Source organism: Onychomys torridus, chromosome 15 (assembly GCF_903995425.1).
Source record: "Onychomys torridus chromosome 15, mOncTor1.1, whole genome shotgun sequence".
Taxonomy (NCBI): Eukaryota; Metazoa; Chordata; class Mammalia; order Rodentia; family Cricetidae; genus Onychomys; species Onychomys torridus.
Genome location: NC_050457.1, coordinates 41,679,997 through 41,701,517, shown reverse-complemented (window position 1 = coordinate 41,701,517; position 21,521 = coordinate 41,679,997). Strand labels below are relative to the sequence as shown.

The 21,521-nt window shown below is 39.4% G+C and overlaps 1 protein-coding gene across 2 annotated transcripts; it reads left to right on the top strand.

Moving 5' to 3' along the window:
* The first annotated feature begins 3,317 nt into the window (after window positions 1–3,317).
* On the top strand, window positions 3,318–10,334 carry Mrps30 (mitochondrial ribosomal protein S30). Of its 2 annotated transcripts, XM_036207423.1 has the most exons (5): window positions 3,318–3,927; window positions 5,221–5,366; window positions 5,963–6,068; window positions 7,738–7,914; window positions 9,966–10,334. In XM_036207423.1, the coding sequence occupies exons 1-5, from the start codon at window positions 3,354–3,356 to the stop codon at window positions 10,280–10,282; spliced, it is 1,320 nt and encodes a 439-aa protein (XP_036063316.1). In that variant the 5' UTR covers window positions 3,318–3,353; the 3' UTR covers window positions 10,283–10,334. The 2 variants fall into 2 exon arrangements, with proteins under 2 accessions (XP_036063316.1, XP_036063317.1); XM_036207424.1 differs by lacking the exon at window positions 7,738–7,914.
* The last annotated feature ends 11,187 nt before the right edge of the window (window positions 10,335–21,521 follow it).

Here is a 21,521-nt window from a genome sequence, read left to right as displayed (position 1 = left end):
ATGCTACAATACAGTTTCATGCACCTTTACCTAATTCCCTGTGATGGTAACAGCTTTCAGGACTATAGAATACAATAACAGTACTGGGACATTGATACAATCAAAACAGAGAATGCAGCTGCCATAAGGATTGCCATATTGCCTTTTACATCCTTTACCACTTCTCTCCCACCACAGTGACACCCTAATGTCTGCCACTCATCAATTAGCCTACCAGTTTTGTAATTTTTGGCAATATTAAGAATGGTATAACAATTAAACAATACAACATGTAACCTTTGGGTATTTTTAAAAATGCATGTCTAATTTAGGTGATACATCTAGGTTATTACACACATCAATAATCCATTCCTTGCATTTCTGGAAGTATGACGATATGTTCATGGATCATTTAACTATTTGCCAGTTAATTCAACCTTCCCCAATGTGTATTTGTGTGTGTGTTTGTGTGTGTGCGTGTGTGCGTGTGTGTGTGTGTGTGTGTGTGTGTGTGTGTGTGTGTGATGGCTGAGTGATGAAATTACATCTTCCCCCAAATCCCCATGCTGAATCCCCAACCTTCAGTGTGGCTGAACTTGCAAAAGTAATCACAGTATATTTAAAAGGATAGGGATCTGCAATAATAGGATTAATGTTCATACAACAAAAAACACAGAGCATGCCTTCTTTACACTATGTGAAGCTGTTTGCAAGTTAAGAAGGCCTCACAAGATTCTGACCCTAGTGGTATCCTCCTCTTGGATGTCCACTCTTCAGAAGTATGAGAAAATCTCACCAATTAAGCAGTCTATGCTAATAGATACACAGGAAAAAATTAAACATAAATTGCATTATGACATTTGAGTTCAACAGCTTCTTAACTGCTCAGAGTTCTAGCCAGAGTCCTAACAATATAAGCAACTGTGTCTAGAAGTCTTTAAAATTTGACACTTTTCCTTTCTCTTCCCAGTTCCTATATCCTCCCCATTGCTGTGGGACAGCCAATGGATTTAGGCCAATCAAAAGTTTTTATTTACCAGGTGGTGACTACACAGGGTGTTCAGGGTCCCAGTGTAGCACTGAGCCTTTCTCAGGGTGAGTTCTTAACGACAAAAACCATGTTCTTGGTGACATAGTTCAGTCAACAAGAACAGTTCTAGCCAGAAGTGGAACTACAGAAGAGAAAAAAAAGCAAGGTTGGTACATTATAGACTTTCTCAGAGCTGTGGACTTTGGTGGAATGGATCTTTGTTTTCATTTGACAGGTTGTACACTCTGTGTGCTGAGTTTTATGGCCTAAATGGTACTTCCATCATGGAATCGGTTGTGCTGTGGTCTGAGGTCCTGTTACATTATCATTACTTTGTTTTTGATTTTTCACTTCATGTGGCCTTCATACTTGTTGGATCTGTAGGCTATGCTACTATTTCAGAATCTCTGCACCTGTTTCTCCTTTTCTTCTTCTGCTTCCTCTTTAATGTTTTTGGTTTCTGATTTTTTTCTTTGTTTCTCCTTCTGGGACCTCCCTCTCTAATATTTACATGACTCCTTCATTTCTTACTTAGGCCACTGCTCAAATGGTATTTTTACGAAGAGTGGTACTCTGGCCATGCTCTTTGCATTGCAAACACCTCCCCACACACTAGACTATATCGACATTCGATTTGTCCACTGCATTTTTTCCCATGGCACCTATCCCCTTCTAATAAATTGCAAATTATGTTATTATGATTATATCTCATCTTCCTGTTAAGAATGAAAGGTCCATTTAGTTCAGTAAATAAGTAAATAAGCATACACTTAGTCAGTAGCACATAAAGGGCACATTAAATAAAACAAGGTTAGTGGTAGGCAACCTGAGCTCCAGTACCAAGTCTGCCCCTACCACACTGTTTAGCTTTGGCCTTATGTCTGCTTCTTTGTATGCAATATAAAAGATTTAGATCATATTAGAAAAAAAGCATCTTCCTTGCCATAGCTTGAATTTGGCCCATTCTTCTGAGTTTGCTCTGTTGTCCATTATAGAGCTTGTCCTGCCTCTTCACTTAGATACGTTTTAATTTTGACTTACACACAAACATAAAGCACCCCAGTAGAACTGTCTTCTGGTGTTAACTGTTCTCTAGAGCTAATGTTTGAATCTAAAACCTGTGCTAAAATTGTACGAGAACTTATAAAATGATCTAGATTTTACATGATACTCTAAAAGAATATTTTTTTTTACACAAAATGGCACTTCAATTTATATTGCTTTTAGGCACCTCACCTTCATTCTTTAAGTGCCAAATATCAGCATGAAGATTGACATCATGCCCTCCTTTTGTTATTAAAGTTAAAAGGATAATAACTGTTTCTGTAAGGAACTTCTCACATGTGGTATTAATTAAACTTAAATACTTCATTTCTATGCTTGTTTTATAGAGCTGAAACTTCATAAGCTCCATTATCAGTTGTAACTTAAAGATATGCCTACATTCCTTTTAGAAACAAAATGTTTGTTTTCAATATCCTCAAGAATTGTTTTCATAAGTCAAAACCACTCTTATTCTGGCCCTTAATGAGTCACTCAAATGAGTTGTCTGAAATGAACTTAGATTTCGTGTGATTTTGGTTATTTTTCAGAGATATTTCTTGAACATCTATTGTGCACATCTATCAGTTAGTTGTTGAAGACTGAAAAATAAAGTGATCCTTTCTTCAAGAACTTTATTGTAAAGAATCAGTTCATACAGAACAAGGGGATTAATGCAGAGCAAAATTCAAACAAATTGTTTGGTAATATTTACTCCATGCATTTCTCACCCTCCGGTAAATTCAAGTAAAAACACATTTCCTCGCTGCAAAATTAATTGTATAACTTTATACTATCAGAGAAGAATATGTGAAACTATTTTCCTAAAGTTCACAGGTAAGTGATGCTGCCTTAACCTTTAAAATTAGCATACATAAATAAGAGAGGCTGTATTTCCTGAAGTAACCTTCTAATTCTAACAGGGTGGGGCGGGGCGATATGAGACGCAAATGAAACTAAGCACTGTACGGATTTAGTTTCTCTTTGGGGAGGGGGATATTCCTAAATGTTTGAGGGTGAGAAGATTGCGAGTCCCTGAAACAACCTACAAGCAGTGACTCCTTTCCATTGTTTCACTTTTCAGAGCATCAATACAACTTCAGGCACAGTCAGTCCAGTCGCGCACTAACACTCAAAAAGAGCAGCGTAAGCTTTAGGAGCAAGCTGATTGGCTGCAAACTAAAAGACGCGGCACACCGCCAACCCACTGAACACCCGTCTCCAAGAAGCGATTGGTCGCTACGGCAAGCGCGCAGGAACAGTTCCTGGAAGTTGACCTCGGGTTCCGGGTTCGCGGACAAAGATGGCGGCGGCCAGGTATTGGAAGCTGGTCCCCCGCCGGGGACTGTCCCTCCAGGCCGCTGCCGAGGCCTCCGCCCCGGCCACCAAGGGGAGCGATGCAGAGATCGTGGTGACGCCGGTCGCTCGGTACCCGCCGATCGTGGCTTCCATGACCGCCGACAGCAAGGCGGCGCGGCTGCGGCGGGTGCAGCGCTGGCAGGCGGCGGTGCACGCCGCCCCGTCCGTGGACGAGAAGATACGCATCCTCACCAAGATGCAGTTCAAGAAGTACGTGGTATATCCGCAGACCTTCGCCCTGAACGCCGACCGCTGGTACCAGGGCTTCACCAAGACGGTGTACCTTTCCGGCCTGCCGCCCGCGCCCGTGCGGTCCCCGCCCTCGCTGGACCTCGCGGCCCTGCGCGCCGCCGTCTGCGACTGCATTCTGCAGGCGCATATCTACCTGCGGCCTGCCCGGCGCCGGCGCCTCTTCGATCATCGCCAGGCCCTCGCCTCGTCGGTCCTGGACCAAGTGGTGGGGACTTTGGTGAACCTGCTCGCCCCACTCAACCCTGTCCTGACCACTGCGGCCCTCGGTGAGCATGGGACTCCTGCCCAGCCTGGGGGTGGTGGGGACGGTGTAGGGCAAGTCTGCAGAGGGTTGCTATTCCGGTCCTCGGGGCTTCCAGGCTTCCCAGCTGGTTTAAGTAGCGCTCACTTGTTAAAAGTTTAGACTCAGCTGAAGTTCATCACTGTACCATGCCTTCACCTAGATTTTCTGTCTGTCCAAGCCAAAAGTTCTTAAGTGGAAGCAGCTTGGGGTTGTCTTTTGACTCCTCCCCAGGAAAGCTGGTGACCATCGGTCAAACATCCACTTCTCTTGCTTTTTGCCCTAACTTTAAGATGAGAATCAGGGTAATACTCTTTAAAACATCAACTTCTGGTACTTTGCCTTAATTTCAAGATGAGAGTGTCAGGGTAATACTATTTGGTCCTAGAATTGTTAAGGTTAAATAATAGATATTAGCTAAAATTCCTAACCTTTTCTCAACAATCACTCTCTCTGTCCTTTTTCCAGATTTTCTAAATGCCAACCAATTAATCCTCACAGTAACACAGTAGATATCATGAATCCATCTTATAAATGAAGAGTTAAAGAGACACATGTTAAGTGTTGCTAGAGTCTTATAACCCAATATCTGGTAGGTTTAGGGGTCAAGCTTTAGGCCCAGGCAACGGAAACTTGTGTTTGTTCAGTGTGGACATGAAAAGTCATGTATAAATCATGTTTTTGTTTGTGTGTGTCTGATGGGATGGCTGTGCTGGGGACTGAACTCAGGAACTAGAATACACTCTATCATGAGCTATACCCCCGCTGATAATGTGTTTGTAATTCATTGATGCCTATGGTCCAGAGGGTGTCTTACTATTCACTGAATTAATTCTGCCATGGCTGTAGATGTGTGCTGATCTGAACCATGGAGTGTCTTCCCTTCCTCATTTATGAAGGAAGTGGTGTTAGGAAAACACCATAACTTTTGACTACTCACCATTGGTGGCTTAGAAAGCTTAACTTTGTTCATATCAAAGTGCTTGTATAAGATGGTAGTGATTGGAATTAGATGTACTCTTTAGAGTAATTGTAAAAGTGAAGTTAGTGCTTCATAGAACTGTTCTCACTATATTCTGGTGAGTGGTGCCTTGTCGGTCATTCGAGCATCTTTATTAACTGAGTAGCCCCATTAATTACAGGGTCTATGATAATGACATTTTGAGTGCTGTAACCCAGATCCTAACATCACTGTAATTTTTATATGTATGTATTTTAGACATGCCAGTCTTAACAGGTATGACTAAGTTAATCAATAACCAGTTTTCTCTTTTGATAGATTGTAAGTGCCCTGTTGACTTTTACTGGCATCGTGGTGAAGAAAGGATTCCGGCTGGTCATCGAAAAGGTCATATTGATGCTTTAAGATACCAAATCAATGATAAACCACACAACCAGATAAGAATATCTAAGCAACTCCCTGAGGTAAGGTTTTGTATCTGTTGGCATGAAGTGTAAGCATTGTCATAGTCCAATCAGGCAATCAGGTGAATATGATGAGGTATTTTGGGTAGATCTCTTGCCTTCCATTTTTGTTTTATGATGGCAACTCATCTGGAAGTCTTTTTCAACTTTCTAATTGTGTATGGTGTGTTCTATGAAGGTCAAATAATTTTAAATATGTAAGGCATCAGTGTGTTAAAATCAACTTATGATTGTATATTACAGCAGGATTTTAAAATTTTTTCCGTGTGTGACCACTTTGGACCCATCAGTAAATGTTAGTGTAGTTGAGCACTTCTCTTTAGACAATGTAGTCTGAAACACTCCAGAACTCAGAGAATTTCAGAGTTTTCAATTGGGAATGCCCATCCTGCAGACTATGGATGTTCCAAACTGTGAATACACTGAAGTCTGAAACACTTCTGGTCCCTAGCATTTTGATTCAGAGATTGTCAACTTGTATACTCAGATCATTTTGTAAGAAATAATTCATTGGAAAAACGTTAAATCTAAGGTAATTGTAAATGAAGTAGATACAAATGTTTCTGAATTCACTTTGTGTTTTCTTACTCTTTAAGTTTGTTCCATTGGATTATTCCATTCCTGTAGAAATCCCTGTTATGAAATGTAAACCAGATAAGCTTCCATTATTCAAACGGCAATATGAAAACACCATATTTATTGGTAAGTTTCTCCTTACGTATTGATCCATAAATGTATTCAAAATGTGAAAAGTAAAAGCATGCTTTAACTTTAGTTTGAATTTAATTTAATTTGAATTATTATATTTTATTGTTTTAGATGGAGACAGGGTTTCTGTAGCTCAGTTGGCTTTGAAGTCACTGTGTGGCCCTGGGTGGTCTTGAACTTGTGCCAAGAGTCCTCTAGCCTCTGCCTCCATAGTGTAGAAGTGTATACTACCATACCCAGTGCAGTTTTAATTCTTGAAAACTAAGAAGTTTGATGTCTATGAGCAATATTGTTCATAATCTCAAGGTATTGTAACATGAATGGAGAAAACTTTGGGTCTTCATTTGAACGTTTTGTTGCATCTCCTGAATTAGCAACATTTAACCTTTAAAAATTGTTATGCTTGCTAGGCCTTTGTTTTATTATATGGAAAAAAGTAGTTTGTATTTTGTATGTTTAGAACTGGACTTGGGATCATGAATAGCATTTTATTGAAGCACCCTGTTTGTTTTATACATTGTAGTTAATACGTTGGAAGTTCAAGCACTAGCAGGCCTCACGTCTGCCCTAACACACCTCATTTTTTTTTTGTCCTTTCCATATGCTTATTAGTTCCTAGATGCCCCTGTGAAGACTTTAAGAAAGCATTATGTTAGTCCTCTAGGCCGTTTTCTTAGTTGTTTCTCAACCAGTGGTCTTAGTGACTGGGGACTGTTTTAAAACTACTTTAACAATGAAATGGGGCATGTCAGTGTTTGATGAAAGCTGGACCATCAGTCCTTTCTGCCTTAGCTCTGCTTTTCCTTTTCCTTCCTCCTTTTTCATCCTCTGGTTTTCTTTTTCTTTTTCTTTTCTTGCTCTTTTTCTTTGCTTTCTTTGTCCCTGGCTACCTTAAGACTCACTGTGGAGTGACAGGTGGCCTTGAAACTTTGTAGATCATCCTGACCTCAGATAACTGTTGCTGAGTTTAGAGGAGGAGCATGTCCCACCGTGCCAGTATTATGTGTGTTCAGAATCAAGGCAGAGCTTCCTGCATACTAGGCAAGCACTCTGCCCAATGAGCTTATTTTCTTTATTTAGAAATGTAGTATAAAAATCTTTTTTATAAAATGAACAAAGGTATTATTATTGCATTAATTGTAAGGAAATTCTTTTGTTGTTTTATTTTTTATTGTGAATGTGTGTGCATACTGTGAGTGTGGGGGTATTGGTACCACAGGGCAAATATGGAGGCCAGAGAGTGATTGTGGAGTACATTCTAATGCAGTGTGGGTTCCAAGAATTCAACTCAAGTCATTAGGGTTCCACAGCAAGCCCTTTACTCCCTGAACCTTCATAAAGTGTACACACTAAGGGATGCTGCAATAGCAGCTCTTAATAATGACTGAAAATTAAATACTGAAGAATTCTAAATGCCTTTTATATATAACCTGGCCTATTTTGAGCCCTGGTAAGCTTTGTGATAATGAACATGTTGGGGAATTGTTTTCAGGTAACTTTACCATAGTCAGTTAAAAAAAAAATATGTAAGGCATTTCCATTTATGTATTTTGAGTACCAGGCATACGATGTTTGAAGAAGATGTGCTTGAAATAAATGCTAACACATGCCTTCGGGCATCTGCTGGCTGTCATTTCAACTGAAATGTTTTTCTTTCCATTAGGCTCAAAAACAGCAGATCCATGCTGTTATGGTCACACCCAGTTTCATTTGTTACCTGACCGTTTACATAGAGAAAAGCTGTTAAAACAAAACCAAGCTGAGCAGGTAGAGGTTGTTTTTCGAGCTAATGCCCTTGCGAGTCTTTTCGCTTGGACCGGAGCTCAAGCTATGTACCAAGGTAAGTCCAGTGTTAGGTCAGTTTTCCTTCTTGAAGGTACAACCTGTTGAGAATGTAATTATTCAGATTGCTTTCTTTAGGTAAGACACAACCTGGAGCCGAACATTTTGAAAAGTTTACATTGATACAAAATGCAGTTATTTAAAAATCCATAATAAAATACATTTTACATTTGAAATTTTCAAGTACACATGAGGAATATTCTTGATCTTTTACTGTGATTACTTCTTATGCAGACAAAAATGTTTTCTAGTGTTTTTTACAAACATTTCAAAAACTACTAGTGAGTAAATCAGATTTTTGTAGGTTTTCTCACTTTGTAAAGTTCTCGAGGTAGTAAAGAAAATGATACTGGAGTCAAGATTCCAGTTAGGAAGCTCTCTCTCAGTAGATGCAAATGTGCTCAATGAGGCATGTGGGCCACGGCAGGCATGTACAGGTGACAGGGCAACTTTCTGTGGATTGAGTATTCTTCACCTTTATGTGGCTCCCAGGAATCGAACTTGGGTCTCTAGCGTGTTGCCCACCGAGTCGTCTCACCGGGCCTTGAATGCTCGTTTTTGTCACCAGTGTTAGATTTGAAGACAGTGTTGAGTAACAGACAAAGCTAACTCTCTTGCAGCTTTTAATGCAGTGGAGAATGAAAGATAATCATATACTCCTTTCAGAGTGGTGATGTTATGAGAAAAGTGTACCAGCATAAGAAGTATTGCGATTTTGGGGTGGTGGTTAAAAGTGAGGTATGAGGTAAAATTGATTTGAATACAGTCATTATGGGAAGATGTCCAGAAGTGACTTTCAAACATGAGCTATTCATGCAGAGTCTAAGGAAGACACATTAAGATAAGATGAATAGCCAAAAAAGTCTCTGCAGAGAGAACAGGCTTGAAGTCCTTAAGGAAGGGCCTAGAGCTAGCTGGACCTGTAGAGGCCGGTACAGAAAGGGCGAGGAGAATGCTGTGCAGTAGCATGGCAGAAGGGAGAAACTGTATCTTTCTGGGCTAGAGTTTGGACCAAGGACTGGCATTACCAAGCAGACCCTGTTCTTTCTGAGTCCAGTATGAGGTGTTTGGATTCTGCTGCAAAGCCTGAAGTTAGAAAGTATGAACTAGATTAGATTCTGCACAGTAACCTAGGAGGAATTTTAATATAGATTGTTCTTACTGGAGTCTCCTTTTTCATTTGTAGGTCCGCCTTTCACCTTTATGCTTCCTTTATTGGCTTCTATTTCTTTAATAGGAAGGGAAGATGGTAGGAGGTGGGGTTGGGATAGTGAAGAAGGGTGAGTAATACCTTCCAGTGGCACTATATGCTCATGAACTATAAACTGTTACCTACTGCATTTGAGCAATAACTTGTTGGATGTCTCCATGAAGGACTAAATATGAATTATACATGTGGAGATGGTAAGTTGATCCTTGGCTATGGCAGTATATATAAAAGTATTAAACCTGTCAGTCTAGAATGAGAACCGGACAAAAAAACGAGTAGATAAGGTGTTAAGACATCCTGGAACCTTAGGGCCTGAGACACTGGAGGCAGTGACAGCAATTCTTTAAACCTCTTTCAAAACGTTCCAAAGACACTGGATTCTCCAAGGGCATGGTGTTGAAACCATAGAAACCTAGACTTTTCCTGAAGATTTGGAGAGCGTGTGTATGTATTTATATTTGGTGAAATAAATGGTCATAATGGATATTGGGGTTTACGTGGTGCTGGTGTGGATGTTTTCCGAGCACGCTCAAAGCCATCGAGTTGATATCAGATGCAGGAGGATTCATGTAGGTAAAACTTCTTCAATTACTAAGTGAGTGTTGGAAGCTATTAAAGGTTAAAGTTGTAGAAAAAGACGATCATAAGTTGGGGGACTCTGGAAGGGAGGAAACATTAATCCAGAAAGAGAACGTAGAGTTGGTGAGAGGAGCAGGGAAACAGGAATCTCAGGGCTTTGGTAGGTCAGGGTTTTCAGAGGGTTTTGCTATCCTCCAGTGTGCTTTGTTTTGGGAAAATAGATCAACATGTGTAAAGCCCCGCATTGCTTTCTTCTACAGGATTCTGGAGTGAAGCAGATGTTACGCGACCTTTTGTCTCCCAGGGCGTGATCACAGACGGAAAATATTTTTCTTTTTTCTGCTACCAGTTAAATACTTTGGCGCTGACTGTACAAGCTGATCAAAATAACCCTCGTAAGAATATATGTTGGGGGACACAGAGTAAGCCTCTTTATGAGACAGTGGAAGATAAGGATGTGAAAGGCTTTGATGATGATGTTCTCCTGCAGATAGTTGACTTTCTTCTAAATAAACCGCAAGAAGACAGGACGCAGCTGTTGGGAAGCCAGGAGCAAGCACTTGATCTGGGACCTTGAGGATATTTCAGTTTCACCAGAGGAATAATAAAATCATTTAAGAATTCTGTAACTGTCAGTTATTAAACACATTGATTTTTTTTTTTTTTTTTTGAAAAACAACATTTCTTATGTTAACTTATCATTCAACCTTGAGTTTTCAGATTCTATACTGAAGGTTTAGTTTTAGATGTAATGATGGTGATTCAAAAGTGGTTCAACTGCTGTGGCTTAGGAGACGCTGAATGGAAGAAGAGCCCCGTAGCGAGTTGTGTTCTGACCTTCACACATGTCCTACCCTTCCCCCCTCTATCCCCCCTACGCCCCTCCTGTGTGTCTGTTTCGTTGTCTAAATAAGTCTTTAAAAGGAAAAATAGATTTGCATACCACTAATCACAGTATTGGGCTATCTTTAATACCTTGTACTGTAGTATTTCAAAGGTAATTCAGTGGGGAGCTCCCAGCACTTACACTTAAATGGGGCTTACAACCCTGCATGCCCTGATCCAGTGCCCTCTTCTGACCTCTGAGGCACCAGGCACACACATGCATAGACACATGCATGTAAAATACTCATACAAATAAAACCATTAAATATCTTTTATTGATTTTAATTGTTAATAATGAGAGTTTTACAGCACTCTTCAAAATAGGGCTGCTGTTGTGCACAATCTTAAACTAAGGCTTTAATAATTTTTTATTTTTATTTCAAAAGGAATGAAAATTAGAAAATATGACTGGGATACTTTAATGGGAGACTCTAATTAGAGTTAATGGGATGTGTAAGTGGAACCCTGCTGGGACAAAGCAAGGCTGCCAGCGTCTTATTTTTTCCTAAGTGTTTTGTCTATGTGCCATGTGCATATAGTGCCTGCAGAAGCCAGGAGAGGACATCAGATCTCTGGAGCTACTGATTTAGCCACAATTTGGGTGCTGGGACTCAAACCTAGGTCCTCTAGAACAGCTAGGGCTCGGAAACAGCCCTCTCTCCCTGCCTTTATATCAGTAAGTTTTATGTAGCTCTTCACACATTAATGCTTGAGGTTTTGTGTAATTGTGTAATTTCTCAGTTCTTTTTATAGTTCAAAATGGCTAGTGTTGGTTGTTGTGCATTTCTTTGGTAAAGCTAACTGGCTAATTGAATAGTTTTGCAGTAGATTCTTAGGAGGCATAGTACCTTGTCCAGTCCAACTTGGGTTTCTCTGACCTTGCTTTATCAGCGTGGGTAGAAATAAGATTGCATGTGGATCGCCCCCAGGCAGTGATTTACTGTTTGTCACAGAGTTTGGGTGGCTTTGATGATGACTTCAAAAGGAAGCTTTTATGGCCTTGATGGTAACCCACTCTAAACTCTCCTCTTGGCTGACACATTCCCCCTGGCTGGTCTTCCTCTACTTTTTTCAAATATTGGCATACCTCTGGGTTTTATTCTAGAGTTCACATTTCTTCATCTAGTCCCCCTAGATGGCATCAAATTGTGGGGACTTAGATATAAACACATTTAAAATTAGAGTTTGCCTTTAATTTTATTTTCATGCATCATTATAATTGAGCTGGTCTGAGTGAGTAAGCTTGTGGATAATTTTCTCCATAGTTTTCTGATTTTCTCAGGAAAAACATCTTGTAATTAGGAAAGTAACTTGATTTTTAAAAGAAGCAACCTTGCCTGGTCTAATGTCACTTGCCTGCAAATCCCACAACTTAGGAGGTAAAGGCAAGAGTATTAGCGGTTCAAGGTCATCCTCAGCAACATGAGCCCCTAACTGAAACAACTTTGTTGGAAGAACTCCAATAAGGAGCTGTTAACATGCCAAATTCACCTCTAAACAACTTCATTGTGTTTGGAAAAGCATGTTAAAATTTCCCACACACCCCTAAGGCACGCATACTGAGGTCAGAGGACAATTTGAAGTCGGCTCTCTCCTTCCACCATGTCGATTCCAAGGCTAGAACCCAGTTCAGCAGGCTTGGCAGCAAGTGTTTTTTATTACTTTTATTTTTGAGATGATATTATAATTACGTGTAGTGTGAATCTTTTTTGTTGTTACTATATTTGTGTTTTAATTTTACACATCAGGCATGGGTTCCCCTGTCCTCCCGCCCCCACCCTCACCTTCCCCCCAGCCCCTCCCCTCCATTCCCATCTCCTCCAGGGCCAAGACTCCCCTGGAGAATCATTTAAACCTGGTGGATTCAGTACAAGCAGGTCCAGTCCCCTCCTAGGCTGAGCAAAGTGTCCCTTTGTAAGCCCAAGGTTCCAAATAGCCAGGTCATGCACTAAGGATAGGTCCAGGTCCCACAGGCTGGGTGCCTCCCAAACAGACCATGATAAATGATGACCACATGAGAACAGGAATAGGCAGAGTGCTGGAGAGGTCCCCAGAAATCCACAATGATACATCCTCTGTAGACTGCTGGCAATGGTCGAGAGAAAGCCTGATCTGACCTAGTCTGGTGATCAGATGGCCAAACACCCTAACAGTCGTGCTGGAACTCTCATCCAATAACTGATGGAAGTGGATGCAGAGATCCTCGGCCATGCCCCAGCTGGAGCTCCAGGAGTCCAATTGTTGAGAAAGAGGAGGGACTGTAAGAGTGTGAATTGTTGAGACCAAGATTGGAAAAGCACAGGGACAAATAGCCAAACAAATGGAAGCACATGAATTATGAACCAAAGGCTGGGCAGCCCCCAACTGGATCAGGCCCTCTGGATAAGTGAGACAGTTGAATAGCTTGAACTGTTTGGGAACCATGAATCTTAAAAAGTTCTTATTAATAAGATCAAACCTGAGGCCAGTTATTGGGGTGAATGCTGGAAGATTAGAGAAGCAGAACAAGCCACAGCTACCTCACCTTGACAATTCCTCATCTGATCCTGTTTCCTCTGACTGGAAGCCTCTGAGTCCTTATCCAAAACGAATCTCAGCTGAACTGCTTCTAGAAAGCATGAATGCTTAACCAGCCAAAAGCTTCTAGTTTCTGGTCTTCATGCCTTATATACCTTTCGGCTTTCTGCCATTACTCCCTGGGATTAAAGGCTCACTTCTTGGGATTAAAGGCATGTGTCACCAAGCCTGGCTGTTTCCAATGTGGCCTTGAACTCACAGAGATCCAGACGGATTTCTGCCTCTGGAATGCTAGAATTAAAGGCGTGAGTGCCACCATTTTCTAGCCTCTGTATCTAGTGGCTGTTCTGTCCTCTGACCCCAGATAAGTTTATTAGGGTGCACAATATTTTGGGGAACGCAACACCACCACAATTATGTCTTTTCCCCTTCCCTTTCCTCTCCATTTAAAAAATTTGTATTTATGTGCATGTGGAATTTGTGTTTGCCATGTGTGTAAGACTGCCCACAGCACACAAGAGGGTGTTGGACCCTAGGAACTGGAGTGACAGAAAGCCACCCGACTTGGAAGCTTGGAATCAAACTCAGGTTCCCTGGAAGAGCAAGTGCTCTTAACTGCTGGGCTGTCTCTCCAGCTGCTGTTGTTTATTTTTATAATTATCAGAAGAAGAAACATTAAAGAGAAATTAATCATTATTTTAGAGTTAACCGGTGACTATAAAGTTATGTGTCTGTATGTACTTCAATAAGCAACCTGCTTCAACTGTACTTTTTGGTTACTTGAATTCCAGGTTTGAATTACTTTAGGTCAGTTTCCATTGGCTTTAGCCTCTGGGAAATATGTCTTTGGATCTTTAGTCATATAAAACTTGCCTTTTATTTGCAAACCAATAATATGAATTTTAGGATCTTCTGAAATCTTTCAAGGAGTTTATTAATCATACAAATAGAATGTGGGCAAGATTTATAGCTTGAATGTACGTCAAACAAGGATAATTTAGGTCAGCAACTGATCTTTGGTCATACCATTCATTGTTATTTAATAGTGTTTTAATTAATTGAAGAGTAAAGAATTATAAAGGAATTACAAAGCACCCAAATTCACAGATTTTCTTCAAAGAATGAAGGAACCGACAATTTCCCATTTATGTTCTTACATGTCAGCAACACTGGACAGGATCTGGGCATTGGCTGCTCTGGGTCCTTGTGGTGGGCTGTACGTCAGACTGGTTTGTCACAGTGTCTGCCACTCTTCCTTCCTTTTGAACTCTGCTAACATCATTGGGACTACCTTATTAAGTTCTGTGAAATGTTTTGCTCCTAAGACATTGAATTTATGACTGCCATGGCCTAACTTATTGTTTGGAACTTCCATTATTGTTAGCAAGATTCAACCTTTACTGTTGTTAATTGTGGGTCTTTCTAATCCATTTTCTAACAATATACATTACAATTATCATTAAGTTCACAGAAATTCAAATGAGAGATGTGTTTTAAGTTTGTGTGTTTGCTCACTGGTTGCTAAATTGAAGGCTTCAGTAGCTCGCTCGCTGTTGGTTGGAGTTACCCTTCAGCTTCTCCCTCTATGAGGCTCTTTTAAAGACTGTCTACATCATGTCATCTTGCAAGAAAATCTTTACAGAGTCTGCTAACAAGACTAGTGGTCAAAAAACAAGTTACTATGCCCAATTTCAAACCAAGGAATAGGGGTTACACAATGGTATGCCCAAGAGAGAGAGTCACTGATTTGGGGAGTTGTTTCCCCCCCCCCCAAATGTTATGAACATAATTAAAGAGAATATGGGTGGGGAATAAGGATGAAACTTCTAGAATTACTGTTCTTTTCATAGATGTTAATTAACACTCTGCTGTTACTTATGCCTAGAAGCAATGGAAATGTGCGGACAGAGGCTAAATGAGGATTCATTAAGTGGATATAGGAGCCTATCAATTCAGAGTGTTTCTAATGGAAAGAAATGGAAGGTTTAACTGTGTTCAGGATTTTCACTCATTCTGGCTATCCAGCATACCCAATCTGTGCTGCTTTGTATGTTTTGCCACTCAGTATTTTCAATGTTGATTAATAATATGCCTGTGGATATTCAGTGATAATGTTTTTATAAATGACTAGGTTGCTTGGATTATTTTCTTTTGCAAAGGGCTTTCATGGCATATACATTTATTCTGGAAATGTAGTTTTTGTTGTTGTTGTTTTGTTTTTCATTTTTGTTTTTTGAGACAGGGTTTCTCTGTGTAGCTTTGCATCTTTCCTAGAACTCACTTGGTAGCCCAGGCTGGCCTCAAACTCACAGAGACCCGCCTAGTTCTGCCTTCCGAGTGCTGGAATTAAAGACGTGCACCACCACTGCTTGGCTGGAAATGTAGTTTTATTAATGAAACAAGTGGTCAGTTTTCAGTTGGCATTGACTATTAGAAGATGGTGTTTGCAAATATTCAAATTAGCCTTGGTAAATTATCCCCTTCACCCCTAATTTGTTTGTCTTGACAAAGAAATAGAATACCTTGACCATTCTTATAGGAGCAACTATATGTTTTCTCTGTAGTCTTAAGTGTGCTGAGAAACTGCTTTAGGTTCTTGGCTGTCAAGTATGTGGTAAAACATGTAGGACCTAGTTCTGGCCCATAAGCAGATGTCCTAATCCTTCATATGAAATCTATGCCCAGCTCCCTCATTACACGCACACCTAGCTAGGATGTTTCTTGTTGTGCACTGTAAAGGTCTCTACAGCACTCCTGAGTGCACCTTCCTGAATTCGTTGGACTGATGAACCTGGTATTAGGACCTCTAATCAGATTGATTATCATGGAAAAATAATCCCTTTAATGTTTACAAGCTTTCTTTAGAATTAACCATATCTAAAGGACCAGTTCCAAATAGCAGTGGACAGGGATAGAAGTTTGAAAAGCCTAGCTACAGGCAATCTTGCTGTGCAAAGTCCTCTAGAAACAACATCATTATAATGTCTTATAAAGAAATGATTGTACACATGATGTTCCTATCCGTTGCAACTGGTTTGAAGATCTCCAGCTGGACTCAGGTTGAATGAGATCCAGAAACTTTCCACATCATTCAAATACGTGCACAGGAAGGTGGGAGGGAAGGGAAACATATGGCAAGCCCATTTTTTAGTGCCAGGTATTACATTGGCATTAAAGCAGCCAACACACACATTCCTGTTCATTTAGAACATGCTGAGGACATCTAGTCATTTATCATAGACTCTCCAGGAGACACAGATACAGGAACACTTTACAGCAGCATTCTTTGTAAAATCTAAGAGCATTTATACTTGCTTGCTTGAAACGATAAGTTTTATCCTCTTCAGGTGAAAATGAAAATGGATGATTTCATTTACAAAATCAACTTTTCATACAGTTTTGATTTTGATTTTCTCTTATAAACTTTTGGATCACAGGCTTTGTTGATATGAAACTATGATTGTTCTAGAATATTTGAAGAAAAAGACAACTGGGGAAGAGAATCTCTTTCTGTCAAGCTTTCCATAAATCTACCCTTGAATTGTTGATATTTTATAGTTTTAAAATCACACTACAGATGCAGGTTTTATTTTCATCTACATAAGCACTTTTCTCAGTCATCAATTTTTGTATTATACAAACAATGATTTGGAAGTATTTAGTAGGAGACTGAATATTAATATTATTATACTATTATAAATCAAAAACATCCTATAAGCATGGGATTACTATAATAAATTCAGTCATTTACAGGAGGAAAAAGACTTAAAATTATCTTCCATTCTAACAAAATCCAAGCATGACAATTATATAAGATTAGTTAGTGTGGGTGTGAATGTATTTAATGTGAGGCTGGTTCACAAGCACTTGGATAATTAAATTCTGACTTTAAACATATTTGTAAGATTTCCATATCTTACCACCTGCATGTGATTCATAAGTGGAAAAATAAAGGAACCTTGTATTTTCAAAGTTCTAAAAGATAAAAATATCTATACAATTATCTTGTGGTAAAGTATAATTTCTTTTGACCTTTGGAACTCAGACTTTTAAATGTCACTTAAATAACAGTACTAAGAAAATTAGATAAGCTTAATTTTGTTTTAGAATCTGTATGGTAGCTGAATCTAAAAGTTGAGGTAGAATTCTTTCTTTTGTCATTAGCTACCTAAATGATGGCTTTAGATCAATATATGATTTTTCTTGAACTTACTTTCTTGTATAAGTTCAGAGAATTGGATGAGGAAATCTTTTAAATTCCTCTTAACAAGATGAATCACTTTAAGCCTCACATGACTCATGTAATATGCTGCTAACACTGTTGGAAGTTTCTGTTTTAGAACTCCCAATGGTGATGATAAGTGCTAAAGAGCTAAGCTGGTTCATCTTCCTCTTCCACTGGATGTCTTCAGAGGTGAGCTCTCGTTTCATACATTTCATACATAACCATATCCCTTGAGGTTACAGCAGAAACATGCAGAATAAAAGGAAATCTTAACACCCATCATAGGCTACCCACCACTTAGTGTACTATCCTCCAAAACATTTGAACCAAAGTTCAGTGCTTGGGGGATAAAGATGTGTTATCATTCATGGCTGCTGCTTTCTTGATTGGAACTGTACTGACAAATATATCATGTTTATTTGAGCTTAAATCTCTTTTCTAATGTTTTTTAACCATTGGTTTTAGCTAGATATTTTGAAAACATCTTGCTAATCATTTGAGAATTTCATAAATTATATTTTTATCATATTTACTCCCCTTTCTACAACTCCAGATATACCTAGTTCCATACCAGCCCAACTTTGTTTCCTTATTTTTTTTCTTAACCCACTGAGTCTAATTTCTTCTGTTTATATATTGTTAGATGTATGGCCATCCACTAGAGCATGTTTTACCTACCAAGGGTCACACCCTTAAAGAAAACTAATTTTCCCTCTCCTGCAGCTATCAATTACCACTAGCTCCTCAGACAGAGATAGGGCCTCATGACTGTTTCTCCTCCATGCCGGGATTTTTTTTTTTTTTTTTTTTTTTTTCTGGATTGACCTTACCACAAGTGGTGGGTATGCTGTTCCAACCACTGTGAGTTCATATGTACAGCTGCCTTATTTTGTCCTGCAAACCATTTTTATTTCATTGTAGTCATCTCCCACCTCTGGCTCTTACAATCTTCTTCATCATCCACAATGATCCCTAAGCGTTGCAAGGAAGGCCTGTGATATAGATAGATGCCCCATGTATGGCTATGCACTCCTCAGTCACTGGTTCTCTAGACTTTGACCAATTGTGAGTGTCTATGTTAATCACCATCCACTGTACTTAGGCATTTCTTTGGTGAGGACTGAAATGTGCACTAATCTCTGTATCAAATGGTGTTGTTAGGAGTAACTTTAATACTATGTTCCCTTATCAGAGTAGTAGTACATTCTGCCATAGGGCCTATGACCTGTCTAGCCCTAGGTTCTTGACCAGGTCAAGGGTCCGCCATCCTGTGGAGTGGGCTTTAATCCATTTGGAAAGTGGTTGATTACTCCCATCACATTCATATCACTATTGCACCTGAAGACAAATCTTGGCAGGTTATTCACTACTTTTGCTTGTAAGACTTACAGCTGAGTAAGACTGATAATCACTTTCCCCCTTTGGTACACTGCATACTACTTTCCAGTTCTATGAAAGCTAGCCAATAGGTATGAAGCTTCTAGGCCAATAGCAGCTTGAATTTTCCGTGTTTTATAACTCAAGTATATGATGTTCTCAGGAAAAAAAGAGCCTTAATATTGAGTTCTGGAGGACAGCTAAGATCAATGGCACTAGACTGGAATATTGGGGGTCTATGTGACATTATTGGCGAGCAACTCCAATAGAAGTAACCCATTCCTGGCACTGGCCTTTTTATTTGATAGTCTGTGGTATTTAAGTATTTTTAATATATGCATTTATTTCTATTTTAGGAAGCATCTATTGCAGGATTTATGTAACTTTTTTATATGGTCTTTAATGGTAGCTTCCTGTCTCCATCTTCGTTCCTCTACTCTTCAAGCCCACCTCCCAGTCCATGTTGCTCTTCCTTTTGCATTCTTCTCCTTTTGTGTTTTACTGTGTTCTCTCTCTCCTCCCTTGAAAGTCCAAACTCCCCAGAGTGCCACACTAATTTTCTGACCCTTATGGGCATTTCAAAAGAGGCACACATATCTGAAGATTCAAAGCAAACACCCACAAATGAGAGGGAAACATGTCTTTGTGGATCTTGGTTACCTCATCCATAATGATTGTGTCCAGCTTCATGCAATTACTTGAGAAATTATCATTTCATTTTTTTAAACATCTGAATAATGTTACATTGTGTAAAAATACTACATTTTTATTATCCATTCATTAGTTGATGGAAATCCAGGCTATTTCAATTTCCTGGATATTATGAACAGAGAATCAGTGAACCCGGGTGAGAAAGTATCTCTGTAATAAGAAATAGCGTCTTTGGGGTTAGACCTAAAAAGTAGTGTACCTGAATTATGTGGCAGATCTATTTTTAGGTTCTCAAGAATTCTTCACACTGATTTCCTGACTGGCTGCATGACCTTGCACTAAAACCATAGATGAATCATGCATTACCCTTTGCTCACATTACACCAGCATCTGTCTTTGATCTTAGCTGTTCTGGGTGGCTTAAGAACCTATTACTAAGAATGCCTGTTGATCTTCGTACACTGCTCCATCAATATTTGATGTGCTTGTTAACACAACCAACATTATCCAATGCCAAAACAATAATTTAAAAGTGAGAGGTTTGAGATTTTTTTTAAAGTTATTGGAGGAAATCACAGTTTATGATTTTTAGTTATCACTTTATGAAATTCCCATTTATGTCTTTCATTATCCCTATAAAGCTAATTTACTATTTGATAAATTTCCAGGAATTTTAAGTGGTTTATACGAACAGGGTGCCCCATTCCCTTTGGAAAGTGGAGAATTTGGTATAAAGTTTTAAATTAGCTACATGGAAGAAATGACTGGATTATTTTCAGTGTTTAATTTCAAATCAGATTTGGCTTACTTGTTTTATTTAACACAATTAAGTCAAACTCATGTCTAGATATACAGTGCATTCTTATTCTACACTTATGTGTAAACTTGAGCATCACTAAAGCAGTTTTGGTAACACAATGAGTTTTTAATCCCCCAAACTAATGGCCTGTACACCATGAAAAACATATGTGTGATAAACAGCACAAGATACATCCGGGTCATGCTGTCATGCTGAGAATAAAATGCCATAAACCTCAAAATAATTATACTGACTGAATCCTTTCTCCTCCATGTCATGAACTATTTCCCAGACACTACATTTGTCCTTTTTCGTTACTGTGGAACTGAGTCATTGCGCCAGTGGAGGCTGACATTTTTCTTGGGAAGCTAGACTTACATGCCTCCTTTTCTCCTGTTTCCCCTATCACTGTGGCACCTGTTTGGCCATTCTTCACTGTCCCCCCTCTTCTGTTCTCTGTGCACAGCAATTTGGTGTTTCATTCTGACCTATCGCTTTACCTTCTCACAGAGAGTCACAGCTGTTCAGTCGGCATCGCCTGTCAAAACAGCGGGAGTTTTCAAAAACACGTGGACTCCTTGATAGCTACAGTTAAAAGTGAACAATATCAGCGGGTGCATCCAAAGATTAGGTAGGTAGTACCATCAGGAGCAGAACTTCAGTTACCATGCTGTGGTCTAGGAGCAGCACACTAATGCTTTCAGCTGATGCACACTGTCTCTAGCTGTGGTTAGTAAAAAGAGAGTGCAATAAGTCTATCAGTTAGCACTGTCTTGTCTTCTTCCCTTGACATCCTAGACAAATGGATTTGTGACTGGTGCTATATGGGACATTTTTCTTACTGCCAGACATTTTGCAGAGCCACATAGATCTTGTGTGAGAAGAGGTTGTATTTTTAGTAAAGGAATTGTTTCCTCTGGGAGGAAGTACTGAATGTGGATGCATTAAAACAAGTGATAAGGAATGGAGGTCATTTATTGTATCTGTCCTCTTTGTCCTATATTTATAGTCATGAAGGATTCCCTGGAGATGGAGCCCAGAGCTGGGCTTGTGGAAGTACAAGTTTTAATTCTGGTAGCTCTCCTGTATCAGGTATTTGTAATATGCCACTTCTATATACGATAAAAAAGAACTTTAATAATAAATAATCTGGAGATACAGGGTTATAAATTAGTATTTCAAGCTTTTTAGATATAGTAATATTAAAACTTAATTATTTGAAAGTGATAAAATGTCTGCAATGGAGAAGGTATTGGACTTGAGGGAAAGTAATAAACCATTTAAGTGGGAGCTGGCTTCTGTGGGAAATCCTATGTATTTATCCCACACAGTGGAACAGTATGAACACTTAAATCTGATTGG

What these genes read in the sequence shown, in the direction of transcription:
- Mrps30 (XM_036207423.1), top strand. Translation starts at nt 3,354, where the DNA reads ATGGCGGCGGCCAGGTATTGGAAGCTGGTCCCCCGCCGGGGACTGTCC. An exon ending in CCTGACCACTGCGGCCCTCG is followed by an intron (nt 3,928 to 5,220) that starts GTGAGCATGGGA and finishes CTCTTTTGATAG; the next exon opens with ATTGTAAGTGCCCTGTTGAC. An exon ending in TGAAAACACCATATTTATTG is followed by an intron (nt 6,069 to 7,737) that starts GTAAGTTTCTCC and finishes TCTTTCCATTAG; the next exon opens with GCTCAAAAACAGCAGATCCA.